Genomic DNA, 26,117 nt, shown 5'->3' on the forward strand with positions numbered 1-26,117 from the left:
CTTGTCGGTGGTCCTGATGAGCAGTCTCGCCTCAAAACTCTGGATGCAGTCTTGGGCAGGCTAGAAGATCAGGGCCTGCATCTCAAGCAAGAGAAGTGCCTGTTTTTCCAGGAGTCTGGAATATTTAGGCCACATCATCGATGCAGCTGGGCTCCACAAATCACCAGAGAAGGTACGTGCCATTGTGGAAGCCCCAGCACCAGGTGATGTTAGTCAGCTACGTTCATTTCTAGGAATGCTGAACTACTATGGACGTTTCATTCCAAACCTGGCCACTGTTCTAAGACCACTCAATGAACTGCTCATTAAAGAAAAGAAATGGCAATGGACCTCAACCTGTGAGTCAGCATTTCAGAAAGCTAAAGCACTCCTTGTATCACAGGAAGTACTCACCCACTACAATACAGAGCTGCTGCTCCACCTCGCATGCGATGCTTCACCGTATGGCATGGAAGCAGTGCTCTTGCATGTCATGCCTAACAGCGAAGAAAGACCCATCGCCTATGCATCACGCATGCTCAGCAAAGCAGAGCTGAGTGTGCGTGATGCATAGGCGATGGGTCTTTCTTCTCTGTTAGGCATGACATGCGAGAGCACTGCTCCCATGCCATACGGTGAAGCATCGCATCGAGAGGGAGGCATTGGCAATTGTCTTTGGAGTACGTAAGTTTCACCAGTATCTCTATGGTAACAAGTTCACCCTACTCACTGACCATCACCCGCTGACCTCCATCCTGAGTCCAGTGAAAAGTACCCTGTCCATGGCTGCAGCCCAAATGCAGCATTGGGCGCTACTCCTGTCTGCACACGATTACACCATTCAATATCGAAAAGGTGCATTATGCAAATGCCGATGGACTGTCAAGGCTACCACTCACACACACCCAAAAGGAGAAGTTGAGTGCAGTAGATGTATTCTACACCTTGCAGTTGGACACCTTACCAGTTAGTAACACCGAGATCAGACGTGACACCATATCTGATCCCATCTTGTCATGTGTCCTGGAAATGACCTCAACTGGTCATTTTCCAGCTGCAAAGGATGCTGGTGAAGAGCTGTCGCCCTACCTGCTGCGCCGGCAAGATCTCACTATACAACAGGGATGCCTCATGTAGGGTGTGAGAGTCATTGTGCCACCCAAACTGCGCCCCGGGTGCTCAAAGAACTTCACACTGCACACCCAGGTGTAGTGAGGATGAAGAGCCTGGCACGCAGTTATGTTTGATGGCCCGGCATTGATTCTCAAATCGAGCTCCAGGCTAAATCCTGTCACTCCTGTCAGAGGGTACAAAAAGACCCTGGGCTAGCACCTCTACACCTGTGGATGTGGCCCTCCAGTCTTTGGGAAAGGATACATGTGGACTTTGCTGGTCCATTTGAAGGACACATGTACCTAGTCGCTGTGGATGCTCATTCAAAGTGGCCTGAGGTACATATCATGGACAGCACCATATCTACTAAGACCATTCAAGTGCTCAGAGGACTGTTTAGTTGCTATGGCATTCCCCACATCCTTGTGAGCAACAATGGAACCCAGTTTTGCTCTGAAGAATTCAGTGCATTTCTGAAGTCCATTGGAGTCCAACACATTCGTGCCGCGCTGTACCATCCTTCCACCAATGGCTTGACGGAACGCTTTGTGCAAATGTTTAAACAAGCTTTAAAGTCCTCGAAAGGTACAGCACAGGTGCAACAATGCCTTGATACTTTTCTGTTGACATACAGGAACACTCCCCATGCGACAACCCAAGAAACACTAGCAATGCTGTTCCTTGGACACAGGCTGCGTTCACGGCTGGATTTCCTGAAACCCAGCGTGACTGAAGCAGTGCAAAGGTCACAGGATGCTCAATGGCAACACCACCAACTATGCTCTAAGGACAGACAGTTTGATGTTGGAGAGTCAGTCCTTGTGTGTGACTATAGAAAGGGGGAGGAGAAGTGGACACAGGGTGTTGTCATGGAAAAGACTGGACCTGTGTCATACAAAGTAAATGTGGGAACACAAGGCACATGGAAGCACCATGTGGATCAAATGCTGACGCGTCTGGATCCTTCACAGTGTCAGCAGACTGCTGTGAACCTTTGTGACAGTCCTCCAGTGTTACCGAATGAGAGTTGCACCACACTTCCACCTAGTGCACCTCACTAAGAGCAAAAGCATGATCGAGTCTCTGACACCATTAAACCATCAAAAACAAAGCAGTCCACTGAACCACCGTAGACTGGACTTACACAAGTGACAGAGACTGTGAGACATTATCTCGTGAGGATTACCAAACCACCAGTTTGCTACCGTGATGAGTGAACATTTTGCCTAGTTGAAAGAATACAAGATTGTCTGGTTCTGAGACATTGTCTGCAGCATACAAGTTGATTTGACAGAATTAAGATTAAGATCGGGCGGCACGGTGGTGTAGTGGTTAGCGCTGTTGCCTCACAGCAAGAAGGTCCTGGGTTCAAGCCCCGGGGCCGGCGAGGGCCTTTCTGTGTGGAGTTTGCATATTCTCCCCGTGTCCGCGTGGGGGTGCTCCGGTTTCCCCCACAGTCCAAAGACATGCAGGTTAGGTTAACTGGTGACTCTAAATTGACCGTAGGTGTGAGTGTGAATGGTTGTCTGTGTCTATGTGTCAGCCCTGTGATGACCTGGCGACTTGTCCAGGGTGTACCCCGCCTTTTGCCCGTAGTCAGCTGGGATAGGCTCCAGCTTGCCTGCGACCCTGTAGAAGGATAAAGCGGCTAGAGATAATGAGATGAGATGAGATTAAGATCGCTGTCCATTTTGAGTATTGTGTTGTTGTAAAAAAAAAAACCTTATTGTTGTGTAAAAGAATAGCAACCTTCATTGTACAAAAGAAATACCCATGTGTTGATGGACAACATAGCTTAGTGGGGAGATGTTATGTATAAGCCAAAGTTTGCACCATATTAACTGTTACCAACAGGTGGCGCTGATGTTCTGTACTACTGGTTGGAATGCACATTTAATAAAACATGACCAGAAGAAGTGAGTGAACCAGCCACAAGTGTGTCCATGTTGCTCTATCTGAAGTGTAGAATTGTTTGCATATGGAGCACTTGCATGTGATGTCACAGCCGATCCAGATTGTGACAGACACCATCTTGTCGGTCAAATGCCATATTTCCGCCTTCTACTTCTACTTCTGGTTCTACTTCTGCTTCTAGTTCTACCTTTTCTTCTGGAAAACCCTACTATATACAATTTTACTATAACGGCTGCGGCTACAAGCTCTCCCTACCTGTGCACGTTTATGTTTTTTGTGTGTATTTTTGTGTGTTGTTTGTCTGTACCGGACTTCAATATCCACTACAACCGTATGGACTTACTGCACATTGGTTTCCAGCAGAAAATGACAGTTTGTAGCGATTTCCATCGCATGCACAACATTTTGGACGAGATAGTGAGACCAGCGGGGTCTCCGTGGATTGTTATCGGAAGCAAAGCGAAGGAGGCGGCGCCGGGAGAGGAAGCAAAAGCGAGGCTGCAGAGCCGGCCTGTTGACTAAGCTCAGAAAACAGCCACTCAAACCTCCACTGCTAAGCCTCTATCTCTCCAACGCCAGATCCATGGTAAACAAGACAGATGATTTGGAATTACAGCTGGAATTACCTTATTCTATTCGGCTGGTCAGTGCTATACTCAATACTTAAGTGACTTACCCGTCCAATGAGGATTGTTATTTTCTTGTTTACAAGATGCCACATCTGAGTCGCTGACAAATCCTGAATTTCTGTAAAGATAACTGTCCAGAGATTTATAAGCACGCAGTGCTTCACCACTGAACAGCGAGGAAAAGTTTATGAGGTAATTATACACGTCTGGGTATTCCGCTGGCAGTTCAAAATCCACTGACACGGTCGTGAAAACTACGTCCGGTAAGCCATAAGGGTCACTAATCTGTAGATCGTTTATTTTAGACATATATCTAGTTATCTGTTCATTAGAAAAATGAGCCGTGTAGTCCGTCGGTTGAAATTGATCCATTCTGTACACGAGTGCAGCAGTATTCAGCTGTGTTTTTTACCGACAAGATGGCGGCAGTGTACTTTCCGGTCACGTGACTGCAAGATCTCTATAGAGATATTTGGAAGCAACATAACATTCAGAAAGATAAGTTTTACATTGTGTGAGCCACATCTGGGCCAAAAGAATCAATAAGACGTTTTACAGTGTGCAGGCTAGTTTTGGGCCAGGGACCAAGCAGACACTCAGCTGCCATTCAGGCAGATCACGTTTACATTGTCTGGGACAGTTTTGAGCTAAAATAAACAATAAGAGTCATTTTACATAACAATCATAAATGGGTCAGAACTGAAGCAAGGGTCTGGTCCAGAAGTGGGCCAGACAAATTTTGCTGTCTGGGTTTAATTGGGCCAACTGTTTTCTCATTAAATTTGATTGACTAGGCTAGTTGGAAAATATATCACTGATCATTTTAATATTATGAACTTTTTTCATTTATTAGTGCAGTTTTTGTTATGTTATTAGGTGCAGACTAATAACTAAAAAGAATGACGACGACAACCGTTAACATGGATGGTCTCCAGGTTTACTCAAACGTGCTCAAGCATGTCCAAGGTGCTACACGTGACTCTCCTGAACAGTAGGGGGCAGCAATCACTCATTAACACAACATCCCCCTTTCTTAGTTCTGTAATTACAGTCATTACTGTCATTAAAGTTTTACTGTCAACTCAATATTTTCCATAACTTCAATGTATATGACTATTCTTATAACTAGAGACTCAACAGAAATTACGTCTTACTAAGATAAACTCTTAGTGACATATTTCTTTATATGGAACATTTTTTCTTCACATAGAACACTTTCTCATTTCACATCTGTTCTTTTTTCTTTTTTTCTCTCTTACCAAACCTAACTATGAAGGTGGGGTAGACTGCCCAGCCTTCAATCTGAGCGAGGGTTTTATTCTGACCCTTGGACCACTCAGTTCCTAACTAGTAACAAAGTTCTTCAGGTGCGCTGGGGCTCTTCTTTCTCTTGCTGGGTATCTTTTCTGCTGCTCTGGACTGCTGGGCTGCAAGGGCTCCTGTTCAGCAGAACTGTGCGGTGCAAGCTGAGGTTCCGCGGCAGCAGTGTCTGGTGGAGTATCAGGTGAGTCCCCAGGCTCTGCTGGAGCTGCAGGTGTGTTCACAAGATGTTGTTGATTGCGGCGGAGAACTCCACTGGGGGTCTCGACCAGGTAAGACCTAGGTGTGTGGGGCACTTTCAACACTGTCCCTCTTTCCTTTGTGTCTGACACCCAGACCTGGTCGCCAGTGTTGAGCCAAGGCAGGTGGTGTGCTCTATGTCGCCTGTTGAAGTCACGCTGTTGTCTCTTTTTGCCTTCTTGTTCCTTTTGTCTGAGTTGTTGTAGATTAGTCCATCTGGGTCTGAGAGAAGATGGTACGACAGGCAGTGTGGTTCTAAGGCACCTTCCCATCAGTAGTTCAGCTGGACTGTGACCATTGAATAGAGGGGTCGCGCAGTAGGTCATGCGTGCTAGATATGGATCGGACTCTTCTTCAGCATATTTTTGATGGTTCTCACTGCTCTTTCCACTTCCCCATTACCTTGAGGAAGTCTCGGGCTTGAAGTGATGTGTTTAAATGACCATTCTTTTGCAAACTGATGGAAAAGATCAGACGAAAACTGAGGACCATTGTCTGACCTTACTGTTGTTGGAATCCTGTGTCTAGCAAAGATACTCTTGAGATGCTCTATGACTGCTGCTGACGTAGTGCTGGACAGTTTGGCTATCTCAATGTAATGTGAAAGATAATCTACCACTAGGAGCTACTGATGCTGGTTCCACTCAAACAGGTCGGCTCCAACGACCTCCCATGGTCTCTCTGGGATGTCGGAAGGGATCAGTGGCTCTTTAAGGTGGACTCTCTCGCATGCGCAGGTGTCACATGTTTCTACCAGGTTCTTGAGTTGGTTGCTTAAACCTGGCCACCAGACAGATTGTCTGGCCTGGTCCTGGCACTTGACTATGCCAAGATGGCCCACATGCAGCTTCTCCAATATGTCCTTCTGTAATGTCTTGGGTATGACCAGTCTTTTATTTTTCAGTAGTAGGCCTTTCTCTACTGTTAGTTCTGCTGCAAATGGTGCATATTGACAAGTCCTTGCATCCATTCTGTATTTCTCAGGCCATCCTTCCTGACAGTACTTTTTCACCTCTTGTATTATCTTGTCTCTGTCCTGATGTTCTTTTATGTCGTTTAGTCTTTTCTCTGTGGCTGGAAGACTGGACAGGATCATGTCAACATACAGGTTCAGCTGTGTTTCCAGGGGAGTGTCCGGCTGTCCATCCTGGGGAGCTCTTGACAGGACGTCTGCAGTGGCCATGTATTTTCCAGGAACATGTGCGATTGTGTATCAGTAGCGCATCAGTCTCATGCGCAGCCTTTGAATGCGCAGGGGGAGTTCGTCTAAGTCTTTTAATCCTAACATAGGAATGAGTGGTTTGTGGTCAGTTTCTATATGGAAGTCTATACCGACCAGAAAGTCTGAGAAGCGTTCACATGCCCATGTGACGGCAAGGGCCTCTTTTTCTATCTGGGCGTATCTACTTTCTGTGTCACTAAGCACACATGAAGCGTACGCGACTGGTTTCAGTGTGTGGTCTTCTTGCTTCTGTAGTAGGACAGCTCCCAGTGCACATGAGGATGAGTTGGTGGACACAACTGCATATGCCTGTGTGTTGTACAGGGCCATGATGGGTGGACTGCTGAGCTCTCCTTTGATTTAGAAACATATCTGTGAAGAAACTCAGTCGTCCAGGTACATAGTAATCTGTGATTGGTTGAAGAGAGCAACTGGACTTGCTTGACAATTCTTGAAAACGTTTCGCCTCTCCTCCGAAAGGCATCCTCAGTTCTGTCTGACTACTAGGGAGTATCCAGTATTTATCCTCTCATGGATCATCATAGAATCCGAATCAGAATGCTGATGGCTGCATTGTAGGTGGCTGATGTCATAGACACCCACCTCTGTTCAATGATGGTCGTTCCAGGTTGACAAAAATGAATGATCCTCTCTGGCTAAGATGTCTGCCAGTTTTCTGGAAGTCCTCTCATACTCCTGCTCATACTCATAGTAGTCAGACAGAACTGAGGATGCCTTTCGGAGGAGAGGCGAAACGTTTTCAAGAATCGTCAAGCAAGTCCAGTTGCTCTCTTCAACCAATCACAGATTACTATGTACCTGGACAACTGAGTTTCTTCACAGATATGTTTCTATGCACTTTGGGATGAGATCCCTTCGACTGGTGTGGGAGTATGAGAGGACTTCCAGAAAACTGGCAGACATCTTAGCCAGAGAGGATTGTTCATTTTTGTCAACCTGGAACGACCATCATTGAACAGAGGTGGGTGTCTATGACATCAGCCACCTACAATGCAGCCATCAGCATTCTGATTTGGATTCTATGATGATCCATGAGAGGATAAATACTGGATACTCCCTAGTAGTCAGACAGAACTGAGGATGCCTTTCGGAGGAGAGGCGAAACGTTTTCAAGAATCGTCAAGCAAGTCCAGTTGCTCTCTTCAACCAATCACAGATTACTCTCCTTTGATGCTGTCAAATGCCTGTTGCTGGGGTTGTCCCCATGTCCACACATTTTTTTCTCTCAGAAGGTCTCGCAATGGCTGTGTCTTCTCGGCTAGCTGAGGTATGTATTTGCCGAGGTGGTTGACCATGCCTAAGAAACATCTCACCCCGCTGACGTCTTTAGGCTGCTCCATAGCAGTGACTGCTTTGATTTATTAGGTGCAGACTAATAACTAAAAAGAATGACGACGACAACCGTTAACATGGATGGTCTCCAGGTTGACTCAGGCTATGTTTACATTACGTCGAATCATCAGATTAATGTTCTTAAAACGATTCGCGTTTACACTAAAACCGTTAGCCGTGCACACAGCAACACCAATACGCGGATACGCTCGGCTCCGCAGGCATCCTGCGCTCCAAATCACTCCGCCCTGAACAGCGAGTGCCCTCTGGAGGGTGCGCACTCCGGCCCTGTGCAGCTCACACAGCGCGCGAGTGAAGTGCACAAGCCACGATTCGGGACTGAGCCGCTGTGTGTCTGATCCCAGCGCACATCACTTACCACTTGCAAGTGGAAGGATGGCAAGCCTAAAGACAATCATAACTACACAATGGGCAGTATTTGCATCAGTATTTGCAGTATTTTCATACTTTTATACTCTTTAATGAAATACATGATACAATACGTGATACAAGGCGGAAGTCCGCGCCGTTTTTCAGCAGTCGCGTCACATGACCAACGGCAGCGAATCAGGAAGGTGGATGTCACAGTGACGTTGTCCAATGAGACGCCAGCTAGAGCTCAGCACAGCGTATTCGCGTATTCTGAATGTTTACACAGCACCGGAGCTGACACGATCTGGATTGAATACGTGGACGCTGGCGGATTCCCGTTTCCTGGCTTTTCCAGGGGGTTTAATGTAAACGGACAGTGCATCCGCGAAGAAAATGAGACAGATACTGTCTAATGTAAACGTAGCCTCAAACGTGCTCAAGCATGTCCAAGGTACCACACGTGAATCTCCTGAACAGTAGGGGGCAGCAATCACTCATTAACACAACAGTTTTCTTTCAAGCGATAGTCAAATTAAAATAAAATGGTGATCTATGTAAACAGTCAGTGCGTTTACATGCACATAGAGAAAATCGAATTTCTGCCGTAGCTCGACTGAAATCGAAGTTCTAAATGCCATGGAAACACCTTAGCTCGGCTGAAATCGAACCGAACTGGATTTCTCGTAATCGAGCTACGTGACCTAGATTAAGCGATTGTAGCCGAGCTACTTAGTGCATGTAAATCCTATCGAGCTACATAGTCGAGCTACTTACTTCAGCACTGCCCCTTCCGGAAGTGACGAGTGATGAGACCACAATGAGGAGATAGAGTTCATGCTCATTCAGCTTAAGGAGTTGAATATATATATATATATATATATATATATATATATATATATATATATATATATATATCAGGGCTTTGAACCAGAATTTTTTTCCTATTGGTTCATTCCGAACAGAAACGGAATTTTAACGTTTCTGGTTTTGGGTTCCACCATTAAATAGATGTTCCCGAACCGGTTAGAACAAAAAAATTTCATTCCCGGAACGGTTAATTACGTTCCCTGTCAGCTGTTTAACAAATGGCTATAAAATTATGTCTCTGTCTCATCCAGCTTAAGCCAAATGTAGGCTAATTCTATTACAACCTTCATTAAATAAGACAAGAAATAATTCAAAACAATTATTATTTCAAATGTTGGTGATTTGGATTCTCAGTATGTCTTCCCATCTACACAAACAGAAAAAGTGCCAAAAATGAAAGATAATTCGTTTAGTGTGTTACCAAAGTCTAGTCAGGCCCTATGGAGGGCTACCGCATGACGTCACCGCGCCGCGAGATTTTGTTAGGTGCCATATTGGAAGACCAAGTACACATCTATGCAAGTACATACATACATAAAACAAACTACACCTGAAATGTAGCCAGGGCCGGTTCTGCCCTAATCTGGACCCGGGTGCAGCATCGCGCAAACCCCCCCCCCCCCCCAAAAAAAAAACAAAAAAAACAAAAAACACCAGTCTAAATCATGACAACCATCACATAACTATAAACATTTTATATCAACTATTTTAACTAAATGGGCTATAATAAATAAGCCTGCAGGCAGCCACAGTGGGCTGCCTCAGAAAAGTAACCATTCAATGACACAACTGAAAGCCTGCAGCCACGGCGGGCTGCCTTAAAAAGTAACCATTTGTCCTACCTTAAAACTCGTTTTGCATTTTCTGCCTCCTTTTTTGTATTTTCGACCCTCCGTTTATTTTCTTTCCTTAAAACCTGATTTGTGTCCAGTCATTTTGTTCTGCTACCAACGAACTAACTCGTCAGGTCTCGTCTCTCGAGCCCACGATGATTCCTGTGGGAAGGGCAACAATTGATACATTTTTACAAACAGCCAATAGGGAGGTTGCAACGTTCAGGCTCTTCTTTGCTCAGACACTCAGTAATGCACTTACTCACTTATTATCACATGGAGACGTGATAGTAGTCCACCTTCCCGCTCTCTCCATTCAGTCAGCAAACGTCACACAGGAAGTGAACCCCAGCGGGTCATAGAAACTTGCACAGGAGAAGAATGACTTTTTTATTTGTAGGCTACAGAAACTTTGAGGAACGAAATAAAAACCGGTATTAACCAGTTACCATTATTTTTAATAAGCGTTTCTGTACCGGAACATAAAAAATAATAAAGTTTCTGGTTTCGTTTCTGTTCCATGTGAAATAGAAAAAGTTCCCGGTTTTCGTTTTCGTTCCTTGAACCGGTTCAAAACCCTGATATATATATATATATATATATATATATATATATATATATATATATATATATATATATATATATATATATCGATGTTGCTGTCAGTGCTTAATTTGTGAAGTGGGAGGTCCCGGAACGCAGGAGGTGGGTGGGTCCGGCGACTCAAAAAAAAAAAAAAGGCGGAGGGTGGTTTACTATAACTTTACACACACACGCCTATTGTGTGTGTAAAAAAAAAATAATATCAGACATTATGATCTTAGAAAACGCTTTAGTGACAAACAGTTACAGACAGTAATATGTCGTGATATTATGTTATAAAATATTTTTTATTAGGCTATATATTAAATTATATATTAAATTTATCTTCTAAAATAACAGACTGTACTTATATCACAACCGGTTTATTTCACCATTGGAGATCAGATCACACAAGACATGAGTTAAATGACTCATTTTAAGGATTTAAGTAGGGTATTTAAAAGCAGTGCCAGCGGGACTTCGTGGCTCAGGTGGATAAGGCGCCATACCATAAATCCGGGGACCTGGATTGGATTCCAGCCTGCGGTCATTTTCCGAGCCCTCCCTGTTTTTCTCCTCATTTCCTGTCTCTACACTGTCCTATCCAATAAAGGTGGAAAAAGCCCAAAAAAGACAATAATTTAAAAGCAGTTCCAGCAAACATAAGTGCAATCAATTCAAGTAATACTTAAGAAATAAAGGGTTTACAAAACAAGTTGGAGAATTCATTTTAAAAATTTTAGTAAGCTTTCTTGATTTTTTTGCCATTTTTTCCACAGCGCAAGCTAACGGCTACAAAAAACCCGGTGTTCTATTGAGCGGAAGTATACACCCCATGTCTCTCCCTCTTCCCCTTTCGCATAGATTTTGTGGATGTCATAGGAGAGAAATCAACAACAGATATCAAAATCAAAACCGAACACTAAACAAATTATTTACTTATTTAATTTATTGTTTGATTTTTTTTCCCTTTGTGATGGTCACGGAGGTGATCTGATCCATTTAAATAGTTGCCGGAACACCGAATGAAATGAAAATAGCTGCCGGATCCGACAACGGAGGTTACGGATCTTGTTCTGTCATGTTCCGGCTCAAATTAAGCCCTGGTTGCTGTCCTCGTCGTCGTTCTTCTTGTGAACACGGAACTGATAACTTTGTTTATACTCTTGAATAGCTCTTCTTCATGATGACAACCGGAAGTGTACCAACACGATGGGGCGTGTAGCGCCACTGTGGCTTGGGTGCACAATGTACCTCACACAATAGCTCGATTTCCTTGTGTGCATGTAGGATTGGATTTCTCTGGCACCCTTGCTGGGACCCTTAGCTCGATTACCGACAATAGCTCGATTTGGATGTGCATGTAAACGCACTGTATGTTGGCCAATGTAAACCAGACGTACTGTCAATGAACACCGTATACACATTTTTAAAAGATCGGATTTACATCATGTGTAATTCATGAACGTCTCGAATGCTTTTTCTAGATATCACTGAAATATTCACCAGAGACGTCCAAAGAAGATGAGCAAAAACCCTAAATAAGACGCCTTCCAAAAGAAAAAAGTAACGTCTTGCAAACATCACGAAGATGTTTTTGTGTGTATGGGGACACTTTTATGTTTACTTAAATCATCTTATGGCATGGCCGGAAATTCGACATTTTTATACAAGATGATTTTAAAGTATCTGGATAATCTTGCTCTTGCTTGGTATTATAACTTTAAAAAAAAAAAAAGCTGGTATCACCCATTCTTAGTTTAAACCCGCCCCCGAACAGCTAAGAACCTCCTACGGTTCTCAAAAAACAGGGGGCGAGCACAGTCGGTTTACATTCGCCGTGCTCTTTCTGTCTTGTTGCTGTCTCAGCTCAGAACACTTTACTGGATAGAGGCGTGTCCCCATCCTGTGGGATGAGCTTGAGTGCATTTATTTTTTTTGTGTGTGTGTGTGTAATAGCATGACTGGTAGTTTTTGTTATCTTCACCTGAGACAAGTTCTCTCACAAAGCGCTGGTCAGTCGCCGTAAGGTGTAGAAAGAGACAATGTTTTTACGTAGAGGAGTAAGGTCTTTTATTGCTTCATCATTTAATTATTATAACTTCGCGGGTTCAGTGCAGGTCGCAAGAAGTATACCACAGGACGCCATAGGAACGTTGCATAACTCTCGCATTATTTCCTGCTCCCAACTCCGTGACAGAGCCGTAAATAGTGTGTGTGTTTTACGGCTACCTAGTGGAATGTTGCAGGATAACTCTGTGAAAAACAACATACGCGTGCCTCATGCTTGCACGGCCTGCAAATCGGTTTCAAGGCTTGACTTCATTTTGCCTTTTTCATGGAGGAGCAAGGATCGTAATACGAATGACCGACTAAATTCACCGAAAAGCTTATTTTGTATTTGCACCGAAACGTGTATCGTTCTTTCCTCCACGGACAAACCTCTGTCAAGTACTTTATCCAACGCTTCGAAACAGAAACAAGAAAATTGGATGAAGAGGGAATCAGCCCCAGACGTCCAAAAGGTAAACTGTTTGTCACCAAACGAAAATTATTAGTTGTCCACTTGTCATCAAGTGACACAGATGGTTACACTTTATTTCTTTGTCTGCTTTATTTCGATTTTGTTCGTATATTGCCAAGTATTCTTAGCTGGTCAAACCGTTCGGTGCTGGCCTGGGAGATAATGGTCAACGCCCGCTCTGTCTTCGTGCTGATATAAGCTACATAAGATTAGGAACGCTTGTTAGAGTTTAGTCTAACAAGACTACCCCAGATAGCAAACATACCCTGAAATGTTTTCAAAAAGAAGTCGATGTTTATTCAAATTCAGCTCCCTTATTTATAAATATTATACAACATGGTGGTGGTGGTACTGGAACTAATAATAATAATAATAATAAAGTCATTATACAGCCCAGAGTGCTTAACAGCATAAAGAAAGAAACGTAAGTTAAAAATAAAATAGGAAAATGGCAAAAAAAGTAAATAATAGCAGTGATAAAGAAGAAAATAGTAATTATACACTTAAGTTATTTATTAAGGTATACTTAATATATAACGAAGTGTCTAAATTAAATCAAAAGTACAATAATTAAGGTAACATGCGTAATAGTAATACATACTTGCCAGCCATACTGATTCACACGGTAATCTACCGATTTTGACAGGTGAATACTGCCTACCGATTTTAGTCCTAAAAAAAATACTGCATTACAAAATAAATCTGTGAACACTGTCGGATTTGCTTTTCTGATCTCACTTCATCTATTTTCGACACAGGAGATACAAGTATATAGCATCAAATAGTCATATTAAGTGAAGATGAGAGCCTGTGAAATGGAACGATAATGATCTTAAATTTAAATTGTCCGTCTATCGCATTAGTTCTCAGAATGGTTCAGCCAATTGGCAAATGAGGTCACAGATTACAACAAATTGTGCCAGTATTTGTAAAAACCAAACATGCTCTGGTGAGCATGGACAATGAAAACTCATCTCATCTCATTATCTCTAGCCGCTTTATCCTGTTCTACAGGGTCGCAGGCAAGCTGGAGCCTATCCCAGCTGACTACGGGCGAAAGGCGGGGTACACCCTGGACAAGTCGCCAGGTCATCACAGGGCTGACACATAGACACAGACAACCATTCACACTCACGGTCAATTTAGAGTCACCAGTTAACCTAACCTGCATGTCTTTGGACTGTGGGGGAAACCGGAGCACCCGGAGGAAACCCACACGGGCACGGGGAGAACATGCAAACTCCACACAGAAAGGCCCTCGCCGGCCACGGGGCTCGAACCCGGACCTTCTTGCTGTGAGGCGACAGCGCTAACCACTACACCACCGTGCCGCCAACAATGAAAACTGAAAAGAAAAAAAAAAGATTTGCTGTGACAAGAAGTTCAAGGCAATTTGGTCATTGTATGATCAAAGGTGAGAAGCATGCATTCTGTGAAGTATGTTGGTCTGATTTCTCAATCAATTTTCTTCAATTATGGCACTCAAAATGCAGGAGAATGCACCATTTTGCACTTTCCCCTCCCAAATTTTCTGGGGGAACATGCCCCTGGACTTAAGAAGGGCTAACTATGTCTCGAAATCTGATCTGCCACTTTTCATTCTCTGGGGGTTGGCAATTATGGTAATATAAAAATAATGTGTGAGTAAAAGTAAGCCAAATTATAAAAGCTTGTTGAAAGTAAAACTGGGAAAATGTTTCAGCTGTTTATCTGTTTATTTATTTATTTCCTTCCTTCCATACACCGATCAACCATAACATTAAAACACCTGCCTAATATTGTCTATGTCCCCTTTGTGCCACCAAAACTGCTCTGACCCTTTGAAGTATGGATTCCACAAGACCTCTGAAAGTGTGTTGTGGTATCTGGCACCAAGACACAAGCAGTAGATCCTTTAAAGGGTACTGGTACAGTATTTAAACATGATCGATATTGATAGTATAAGCCCCACTTATAATAACGCATACAAGTGCAGCCACCGGTGGTGTAGTGGTTAGTGCTGTCGCCTCACAGCAAGAAGGTCCGGGTTCGAGCCCCGTGGCCGGCGAGGGCCTTTCTGTGCGGAGTTTGCATGTTGTCCGGGTGCTCCGGTTTCCCCCACAGTCCAAAGACATGCAGGTTAGGTTAACTGCTGATTCTAAATTGACCGTAGGTGTGAGTGTGAATGGTTGTCTGTGTCTATGTGTCGGCCCTGTGATGACCTGGCGACTTGTCCAGGGTGTACCCCGCCTTTCGCCCGTAGTCAGCTGGGATGGGCTCCAGCTTGCCTGCGACCCTGTAGAAGGATAAAGCGGCTAGAGATTATGAGATGAGAAGTGCAGCCACCTGATTAGCCATTATTAGCTTAAAAGTGTGAAATCATGTAAAGTTTTATTGCATATTATCAGGGTGCAGGCACTTGCAGATGCAGGGGAGAGTGGGTCCATCGCAAACTGGAAACCAAGTAGGCAAACTGAAGACGTAGTCAGGGTCAGGCTAGGGTTGGTCGATGTCCAAACAGTATTTCAGAGGTCAGGTGAGATAAGAGTCAAAGTAACAATGAGAAGCAGGGTCAAAGTCACCGGAGGTTGGTAAGAGTAAATAAGGCTTGGTACAGTCAGGCACGAGAACACAGAACGATACTTTGCAACTAGAGTGAGTGTTTGCTGAGCTTACAGTGGTGCTTGAAAGTTTGTGAACCCTTTAGAATTTGTTTCTGCATAAATATGACCTAAAACATCAGATTTTCACACAAGTCCTAAAAGTAGATTAAAAAGTACCAAGTCAAACAAATGAGGCAAAAATATTATACTTGTTCATTTATTTATTGAGGAAAATGATCCAACATTACATATCTGAGTGGCAGTAGTATGTGAACCTCTAGGATTAGCAGTTAATTTGAAGGTGAAATTAGAGTCAGGTGTTTTCAATCAATGGGATGACAATCAGGTGTGAGTGGGTACCCTGTTTTATTTAAAAAAAAGGGATCTATCAAAGTCTGATCTTCACAGCATATGTTTGTGGAAGGCCAGGGAGCAGACGAACAGGCTAAACAGACTGTCTGCTAGCTGCACAGAGTCGTCACTCAGGGTCCACTACATCGAGACTGTGTCTGTTCCCCAAGCTAAACAAAAAGGTAGAAATATTCAGAGAGTTTGTTCCAGTAACCTAATCAATATAAAATTAGATCATAATGACTGTACAGCTGCTGCCAACACCTTTGATCTAAAGGTGGCGCTATTAAATATTAGATCTCTTACATCTAAAATGCTAATGATTAATGAACTCGTTACTGATCAGGAGTTTAATGTACTTTGTTTAACTGAAACATGGATTAAGCCAAATGAATATATAGCATTAAATGAAACGAGTCCTCCTGGATATCGTTATATACACCAGCCTCGTCTAACTGGCAGAGGAGGAGGCATTGCGGTTATTTATAATGATTATCTAGGTGTAACACAAAAACCTGGTTATAAATTTAATACATTTGAAGTTCTTCATACTCAATGTATGTTACCTCGAAAAATAAGTCTACCCAGTTAATTCCATTACTTATTATTTACAGGCCCCCAGGGCCATATTCTGAGTTTCTTTCTGAATTTGCAGATTTTCTCAGACCTGGTTATATTCTGAGACAAAGCTTTAGTTGTCGGAGATTTTAATATTCACTTCGATAACCCAAAAGACCCTTTGAAAAGAGCGTTTGTGTCCATTTTAGACTCAGTAGGGATTAATCAGAATGTCCTAGGACCTACCCATAATTGTGGTGACACCCTCAATCTAACACTAACATTTGGGTTAAACGTAGAAAATGTAGTCATACTTCCACTGTCTGAAATTCTCAGATCATTATCTCATCTCATTCAAACTATCTCTGAGTAATAATATATGCACCTCACCATGTTACTGTATTAAACGTACATTCACGTCAACTACTGCACAGAGCTTTATAAATGATCTCCCAGAGTTATCAACTTTGATTGGGTCACTGTCAGCCCCTGCAGAACTTGATCAGGCAACTGAATGCTTAAGGCCAATTTATGCTGACAACCCAGTCCTCGCAGACGGTGTCGCAGACAGTGTCTGCGTAGCCCCCCCACCTTCGCAGACGCTCTGCGCGCACCTCCCAAAAATTGTGACCACCGCAGAAGCCTCGCAGACAGCGCCGCAGACAAGAGGGCTCTGATTGGTCCACTCTACCCACTGTACACGCACTTCCGCTTCCCTACTTTCCCGGTTTTTGTTTTCACAACCGGCATTTTTAAAAACACGAGCGAAGATGGAGCAGCATGAAGAGCGGTTGATTGAGGAAGTGAGGAAGTACGTACACCTATACGACTCCAGTTCTAGTCATTATAAAAAAAAAAGTTCTAGTCATTATAAGTAACCGGAGGATAAACACTCCACTAACCACACCCACCAACTACTCCTAGCGACTTCGCCCCCCCCCCGCGTTGTGCCGGTGAATAACATCGCGCACGCCTATTCCCCCGCTCAACAATAAATTACAACTGTCTGCGAAAAGCTATCTGCGAAAGCCTTGTCGCAAGAGCATGCAGAGGCCTTTAGTCAACATTCCGCCATACCTTAGACAGTGTAGCTCCTCTTAAAAGGAAAATGGTCAGAGACAAAAAAATAGCACCCTGGTATAATGATGACACTCGCACATTAAAACAGACCACTCAAAAATTGGAACGTAAATGGCATCAAACAAAATTGGTAGTGTTCAAATTAGCGTGGAAGGAGAGCTTCCTGAAGTATAGAAAAGCTCTTAGTGCTGCTAGATCAACATATCTCTCCTCCCTAATAGAAGATAACAAAAATAATCCTAGATTCCTATTTAATACTGTAGCAAAATTAACCAGGAATAAGTCCATTATAGACACATGCACACCTGTAGTATGTAGTAGCAACAATTTCATGAATTTTTTTAATGACAAAATTGAGAATATCCGACAAAAAATTCAAACTACTAATTTAAGGTCAGACAATGTAAGTGACCCTGTAGTTAACAATATAACTGTATCAGATCATTAATTAGAATGTTTTACTCCCCTAAAAGAAACTGAATCACTTTCATTAATCTCGGCATCAAAAGCCTCAACTTGTGTACTAGATCCCTTACCTACACGTCTATTCAAACAGATAATACATGAAGTAATTGAACCGCTTCTAAAAATAATAAATTCTTCTCTTACGATTGGCTATGTACCCAAATCCTTTAAACTAGCAGTTATCAAACCCCTGATTAAAAAACCTGACCTTGATCCCTGTCAGCTGTCCAATTATCGGCCAATATCAAACCTCCCCTTTATCTCCAAGATCCTTGAAAAAGTTGTGGCACAGCAGTTATGCTTATATTTGGGTCAATGATGGATAAGGATTTTCAACTTGCAAATTTTAAAATATAAAAAATATTAATTTCTATTGAGAATGTTCAAATATTTACAATGTCAGGTATGCATAAATCTATTTTTGATATTCATATTGGGCATTTTTAGTGTTTTTTTATGTACATGAATTGGCTACAACCTTAAAAAATGTCATGTGGTGCGACCGAGAATAACCTTAAAATTGTTTTATTTTCCAAAACATGGATTGGATATTAATCTAAGTTCTGAGTAGTATGATGTGTATAGAAACAACCCATTGACATTTATTTTGACTTTTAATGCATATTGTTATTTTCTTTTGATGTCCAATATGGCAGTCACCTGCTTGTGTCTAATTAAAACAAGACTTTTCCTTATAAAATGTACAAAATGAAGAAAAAATACCTGAAGAGCAACATCCACCCAAGTAAACTTTGTCAGTTATTAAAATTCCAGCCATAGAAGTGAAATGCCATATTCTTATTTTGAGAAAATTACTGCTATTTTTGGTCGTGCCATATGATGCATGGTCGCACCAAATGACAGGAAATCCTCATATTGGCAAAACAAATAGCAGTAAATTAGTAACAGATAAAGTGCAGGCAACATGTATGATTAAATCAAATTTTATTGCCTTTTAACACTCAGTAAAAATGAAAATTTAATCTTTTTTTCTTTTTCATGTCTACTTTTCACAACATTGTCATTTCAGTTTTCACTTTTTCTCATTCACAACAGTGCACAACAAGTCTACAACATGTGCAAAGTTTTTGTCTCCATTAGTTGATGTCACCCGCTCCCATTGTTCCCAGGATGTAGTCTCACAGTTGTCTGTCTTCGGGAAGACGATTTCATCAAAGCAGCATTCGGGACACACACGATCCATACATGCTTTGTTTTTGGGGTCACACACAATCATTCTCACTAACTCCGAGGCACTGGTTGTCTTCAGCAGCCCTGTCTTCGCTAGTTTGTTCGCCAACAGTCGGATGTTCTCATGTTCTGAACATGCACATGTATCTCGGTCCCGTAACTTTGGCTCTGTAATGTAAAAGGGCCTGTGTCGGGTAAACTGTCTGTAAGACATGGACAGGTGCTGTTCTACCTCTGTTTGATACTGTGTGTGGAGCTCTTTGAGAGGCTTTGTCAGGACTCTTCTTTGTACTCTTTGTTTATTTTTCGTGATTGTGTCTTTTTTCCCAGGTAGAAGGCAACTGTTTTCATCTCTCAACAAAAACTGTATAACAGCTTGCTTTCTCTCAGCTGACAGTCTCTTCTGACCCTTTTGTTTGACCTTTCCACTTCTCACTTTCCTTTGCATTTCCATCATTCTCATCTCACGCTTTCTACTTTTTTCATTTTTTGCATTTCCATCAACTTTTTCCTGAGATGCAAGAATTGCTTTTTAAGCATTATCTTCTCCCGCTGCAATTTTTTTGCAAAGTTTCTGGCCTGACTTATCCCTTCTTTCATCTCTCACTGGTGTGGACACTACTGGTGGACTAAAATCGTCATTCAATATTGGGTCCGCTAGATTCACATTTCCGGATGGGTCGGGAGCTACAGCTACATTAAGGAGAGCTGGTGGAATGCTCTCCATAGATCAAAGCATAGATCATAGATCAAAGGTGAGGTCTAATACTGCTGGGTCAGAGTTGACCTGCTCCCTATGGCGGGCAGTCTTTATTTTGCTGGACAGTGGCATCTGATTGAAAAAAAACATTAAAAACAGTTAAAATATATAAATATATATATAAAATAGGAAATATATGTTATCACAGTGACAAGATCTCACTTACTTTTTATGTTTTTTCTAATTATACTATGAAATATGAATTATAACTCATTGTTCCTGAAATACACAAAAAATACTCAAAAATGGGAAAAACATATTTTACAATCAATTCTTTGTTTGTATTAATCATGAAAATAACTTTTGAAGCACAGTAAATGTAACTCTTCAATGTATACAAGTAATTGAAAGTATCCTGCAATGGTCGCACCACATGATATTGGTCGCACCAAATGATGTTTTCTAGATTCAGTGAAAATTTACAGACCTAGCATTAGCCACTGTAATGAAACTAGCTGGTTTCTGACAGAAGGTCACCCTGAACTATATTATCAGAATATACATTTGTAAATAAAACTTTATTATAGTTTTCTTTTTGGGGTCATACCACATGACATCCAAATATGGCAACAGCATCACAGCACTTAAAATCATTACTTTTAGAAATGTATGAAAGAGGGTTACAGACCTGCCTGTTGATTCCATGTGTCCTTTGCCTATTGATGAATGATGCAACTTCATGTCTTTCACTTGGATTTAAAATAAAAGTCCCAAAATGGTCATTTCTTGACGGTCGCACCACATGATATTTGGAAAATAGACAGGCTCGGACATTATTTGTTTGTATATTATGGGGGAAATATATATTCAAGAAAGCTGAAATTTCATGTGGGACTACAAAACACTTCAGAAAATATGCCAAAAAAGAAAGACAATAAATTTGATTAGATTTAGAGTAATTTTTAAAAAGTTTAAAAATCAGCAGTTAAGGTCGGACGGTCGCACCACATGACTTTTTAACACTTTGAGGACAAAAAAATTGCATGCTAACTAATTATTTCTGAAAAAAAGATTTAGTTCCATGGAGGTCACATGTACTACATATATGTGGTAAATTATTATGAAATTTAAACACTTTTTAACTGAAGAAATTGCAGTTGGACAGAAAATATAGGCGTCATGTCATTGACCCATTTACATAGGAATAACGTCCATGAAATGTATCAGTCAGGATTTAGACCTCGTCATAGAACAGAGACAGCTTTGGTTAAAGTAGTAAATGACCTACTGTTGGCGTCTGATCACGGCTGTGTCTCGCTGCTTGTGTTGCTTGACCTTAGTGCAGCATTTGATACCATTGATCATTCCATTCTTCTGGATAGACTAGAAAATGTGGGAGTTAAGGGAACGGCCCTCTCCTGGCTCAGGTCTTATTTAACCAGACCCTCCAGGATTTCGCGATGTTGCAATTTGCAACTTCAACGCGAATTCAGGGCGGTGTTGCAATTATATCCAATCACCGCAACTTTCCCGCAAATTTGACCAATCGTTGGCGTCGTCTTGAGGTGACGTCAACAAACTACCTTCCGCCTTACTTCCGTATATACGTTCAAGAGAAGCAGCATGTGCGCAGTGTTGCCAGATTGGGCGGTTTCCTGCCTAATTGGATGGTTTTAAGTGCATTTTGGCGGGTTTTGAACATATTTTGGGCTGGAAAACGTCAGCAGTATCTGGCAACATTGCATGATGTGCGAGTCAGTGTTTATATAGGCTTAAATTCTGTTACTGAAAGTGTGTTATGTTTACAGTGAAGGACTGTGTGCACTTTATTTTTTTACTTAATACAAGAAATTAATGGATGCCAACATTTTTGCCAAAATGGTATTTTATTTTCCATTGTTTAGGCAGCTTCAGCATCATACTGTGAGATTCTGTTCAAATTGTTTTTTTTTCTTCTATGAAGCCTGAGCCATTTATTTTATTAGTTTATAATTGTTTAATTTAGTCTTCAGGAGAGACTGCCTGCACACAGTACTAGTATTAATATTTTTTTTTCTTACATGAAAGCTGAGGCATTTATATTATATTTTAAGGTAACTTCATGTTGTGCTGTGAGGTTCTATGAACTTTAACTTTTGAACCAACAGGTGCATTTGGATAAGTAAAGCCTATTTTTCTTCATTTTTGTAGGCCTGGTAATCTTTTATATTGTTAAAGTTGTTTATAGGACCAGCAGTGTCTTTGTTTTTTTAATCAATATTTTTTCAGTAATAACTTAATATTTAACATATCACTCAATTTTAATCACAAAAAGAGAAAATCGCAACAATTTCTCACAACTTTCACTTCCTCCCGCAATGTAATTGCAACAAAAACCTAAAAAACACCGCAACTTTCATTGTAATTTTTTGGAACCCCCCCCCCCCCCCCCCCCCCCCCCCCCCCCCCGCAACATCAGACATTTTAGCCCGCAACAATCACAAAAAAGGCCCGCGAAATCCTGGGGGTACTGTTTAACTGATCGCTATCAGTAATGTTGATATAAATGGTGAGATTTCTAGACATACTGAGGTAAAGTTTGGTGTTCCACAAGGTTCTGTCTTAGGTCGACCATTTTTTTCTATATATATGTATGTATATGTTACCTCTGGGTAATGTTATTTGTAAACGTATTAGTTTCCACTGTTATGCTGATGACACACAGTTGTATGTTTCTGCAAAACCTGAAGAGAGACACCAGCTTAATAAAATTGAGGAATGTGTAAAGGACATTAGACACTGGATGCTTACTAATTTCCTTCTGCTTAACTCTGACAAGACTGAAGTACTTATACTAGGACCACATGCAGCTAGAAGTAAGTTTTCTGATTACACAGTAACTCTGGATGGCCTTTCTGTTTCTTCATGTGCAGCAGTAAAAGACCTCGGAGTGATTTATTGACCCCAGTCTTTCATTTGAAACTCACATTGATAACATTACCCGGATAGCTTTCTTTCATCTCAGAAATCTTGTTAAGATAAGAAATTTAATGTCCCTACATGACGTGGAAAAACTAGTTCATGCTTTCGTTACCTCCAGGTTGGATTATTGTAATGCCTTACTGTCTGGATGTTCCAATAAGTGCATAAACAAGCTCCAGTTAGTTCAAAATGCAGCAGCAAGAGTCCTTACTAGAACTAGAAAATATGACCACATCACCCCTGTCTTATCCATACTGCATTGGTTCCCAATCAAATTTCGTATTGATTATAAAATACTACTATTGACCTTTAAAACACTGAATGGTCTCGCGCCACAGTACCTGAGTGAACTTCTGTTCCTCTATGACCCACCACACCTACTTGGATCAAAAAGTGCAGGCTATCTGCTGGTAGCTTGTATAGTAAGGGGGCAGAGCCTTTTCTTACAAAGCCCCACGGTTATGGAACAGCCTTCCAAGTAGTGTTCGGGAATCGGACACAGTCTGTGTTTAAGTCTAGGTTGAAAACATGTTTAGTCAAGCCTTTTGTTAATGGTGTTTATGAGGTAAAGGAGTAGATCTGGAGGGTCCTCAGACATAGTGTTTTAGTAAACTGGGATGTATGGATGCTGTCAGTCCCCACTCGCTTGCTCACTCGAGTTTGTTGATTGTGTAGTGGCTGGCTGCTTTATGTCCCGGGGTTCCCTTATGCCTGTGTTACCTTCTGGCTCTCCCCTTTTAGTTATGCTGTCATAGTTAGTTGCCGGAGTCCTTGCTTGTACTCAGTGCAATGTGTATACTGTTCCTACTTATTCAGGTGACATTGGGCATGCCTAACAACCTGTGTTTTTTCTCCCTTCTCCCCCCAATCTGTCCCTCTGAGTTACACATCGGTCCTGGGATCGAGATGCTGACCTCTTCTGCTCCTCGGACCTGCCTGTTCCATCCTGGTGCCCTGCGTCTGATTGGAATCTCATCGCATCGCTCCTGTGGAGGGCGGCCCCATGTGGACAGTTGGGGGTCACGCCTGGAGGATGCTCTGGACTCTTGCAGTGGTGCTTTTGTGGCTGGGGACTAGTTGACTTGCTGACTTTGGGACTACGGTTGTCGTGAATGGTTTTGCACTCGGGTTTCCGTCGGTGGGGGGTTTATAGTATCAACGAAGCTGACTTTATGTTAGGACTGTTATAGTCATGTCTGTTGTTGCCTGGATGGGGATGGGTTCCCTTTTCAGTCTGGTTCCTCTCAAGGTTTCTTCATGTCGTCTGAGGGAGTTTTTCCTTGCCACCATCGCCACAGGTGTGCTCATTAAATTAGTTCATATTTTAAGTTGTTCAAATTCTGTAAGGCTGCTTTGCAACAATGTTTATTGTTAAAAGCGCTATGCAAATAAACTTGACTTGTATCATGGCACCAACAAAGGAGATTTCTGAGGACCTCAGAAAAAGCCTTGTTGATGCTCATCAGGCTGGAAAAGGTTACAAAATCATCTCTTTAGAGTTAGAACTCCACTAATCCACAATTAGACAGATTGTGTACAAATGGAGGAAATTAAAGACCATTGTTACCCTCCCCAGGAGTGGTTGACCAACAAAGATCACTCCAAGAGCAAGGCATGTAATAGTTGGCAAGGTCACAAAGGACCCCAGGGTAACTTCTAAGCAACTGAAGGCCTCTCTCACATTGGCTAATGTTCATGTTCATGAGTCCACCATCAGGAGAACACTGAACAACAATGGTGTGCATGGCAGGGTTGCAAGGAGAAAGCCACTGTGCTCCAAAAAGAACATTGCTGCTCATCTGCAGTTTGCTAAAGATCACATGGACAAGCCAGAAGGCTATTGGAAAAATGTTTTGTGGATGGAGGAGACCAAAATAGAACTTTTTAATATAACTTTTTTTAATGAAAAGCATTGTTTTTCCTTTTTCCAAACACTGCATTCCAGCATAAGAACCTTTTCCCATCTGTGAAACATGGTGGTGGTAGTATCATGGTTTGGGGCCCATTTTGCTGCATCTGGACCATCATTGATGGATCAGTGAATTCTAAACAAAAATATCAGGACATCTGTCCATGAACTGAAGCTGAAGAGAAGGTGGGTCATGCAGCAGGACAACGACCCTAAGCATGCAAGTCGTTCTACCAAAGAATGGTTAAAGAAGAATAAAAAGTTAATGTTTTGGAATGGCCAAGTCAAAGTCCTAATCTTAATCCAATTGAAATGTTGTGAAAGGACCTGAAGCGAGCAGTTCATGTGAGGAAACCCACCAACATCCCAGAGTTGAAGCTGTTCTGTATGGAGGAATTGGTTAAAATTCCTCCAAGCCGGTGTGCAGGACTGATCAACCATTACTGGAAATGTTTAGTTGCAGTTATTGCCGCACAAGGGGGTCACATCAGATACTGAAAGCAAAGGTTCACATACTTTTGCCACTCACAGATATGTTTGCATCACTTTCCTCAATAAATAAATGACCAAGTATAATATTTGTCTCATTTGTTTAACTGGGTTCTCTTTATCTACTTTTAGGGCTTGTGTGAAAATCTGATCATATTTTAGGTCATATTTATGCAGAAATATAGACAATTCTAAAGGGTTCACAAACTTTCAAGCATCACTGTATGTAGAGGGGTGATTACTGAGGTAATGGGAAACAGGTGCACTTCCTAGTATTTGGGAGATAAGGGATGCTGTAGCGCTTGGAAAATGTAATCCGGAGCGACCATGTTTGGATGCTGCTCCAAATTCAGGTTTTCAGCATTATTACTGACAGAGACTTGCTTCAGACAAGCGGATAGGTACGTTGACTGCTAAGGTGTCCTGTGGCCAGGGATGCGTGAGCCCAGGTGATGAGTTGACCTCAAACTTGGGGAGGTACATACATGAGACCAGGAAGACGGGCCTCAGGAGGACTGTGAGGCTGGGCCTGTGCTGTGCTATCTCCTTGTCCACCTTCCATGTAATGGCATGCACGAAACACTCAGGTGGCAGGATTGGAGTGGGCTCTGGACTGTTGCTCGAGACAGTGTGGATTCTGGAGATGGCATCAATCTTAGTGTTTCTGCAGCCTGGATGATATGAAACAGTGAACTGGAACTGGGTGAAGAAGAGTGCTCACCTTACCTGACGGGGATTCAGTCGTTTCGTTGTTTTCAGGTACTCAAGGTTTTTGTGGTCTGTGAGGATTGCGAATGAATGTGTGGTGCCTTCAAGCTAATGTTTCCACTTAGAGCTAGTTTAATGGCTCGAAGTTCTCGATTCCCCATGTCCTAGTTTTGCT

At 42.1% G+C, this 26,117-nt stretch overlaps 1 protein-coding gene across 6 annotated transcripts in view; it reads left to right on the forward strand.

The window, feature by feature from the left end:
- fam210b (family with sequence similarity 210 member B) overlaps positions 1–26,117 on the forward strand; it is a 79,874-nt gene that overhangs the window by 2,125 nt on the left and 51,632 nt on the right. For 5 of the 6 annotated variants that reach the window (XR_009654516.1, XM_060919107.1, XM_060919109.1 and 2 more), the window contains exon 1: positions 12,272–12,949. The exons of the other annotated variant lie outside the window; for it this stretch is intronic. Coding sequence is in view for 4 of the 5 variants with exons in the window: in XM_060919107.1 (XP_060775090.1) it covers positions 12,470–12,949 (480 nt within the window). In the remaining variant the exon portion in view is untranslated. Of the gene's footprint in view, positions 1–12,271; positions 12,950–26,117 lie in introns of those variants that run through there. 6 annotated transcript variants of the gene reach the window in all.

Source organism: Neoarius graeffei, chromosome 4 (genome assembly GCF_027579695.1).
Source record: "Neoarius graeffei isolate fNeoGra1 chromosome 4, fNeoGra1.pri, whole genome shotgun sequence".
Taxonomy (NCBI): Eukaryota; Metazoa; Chordata; class Actinopteri; order Siluriformes; family Ariidae; genus Neoarius; species Neoarius graeffei.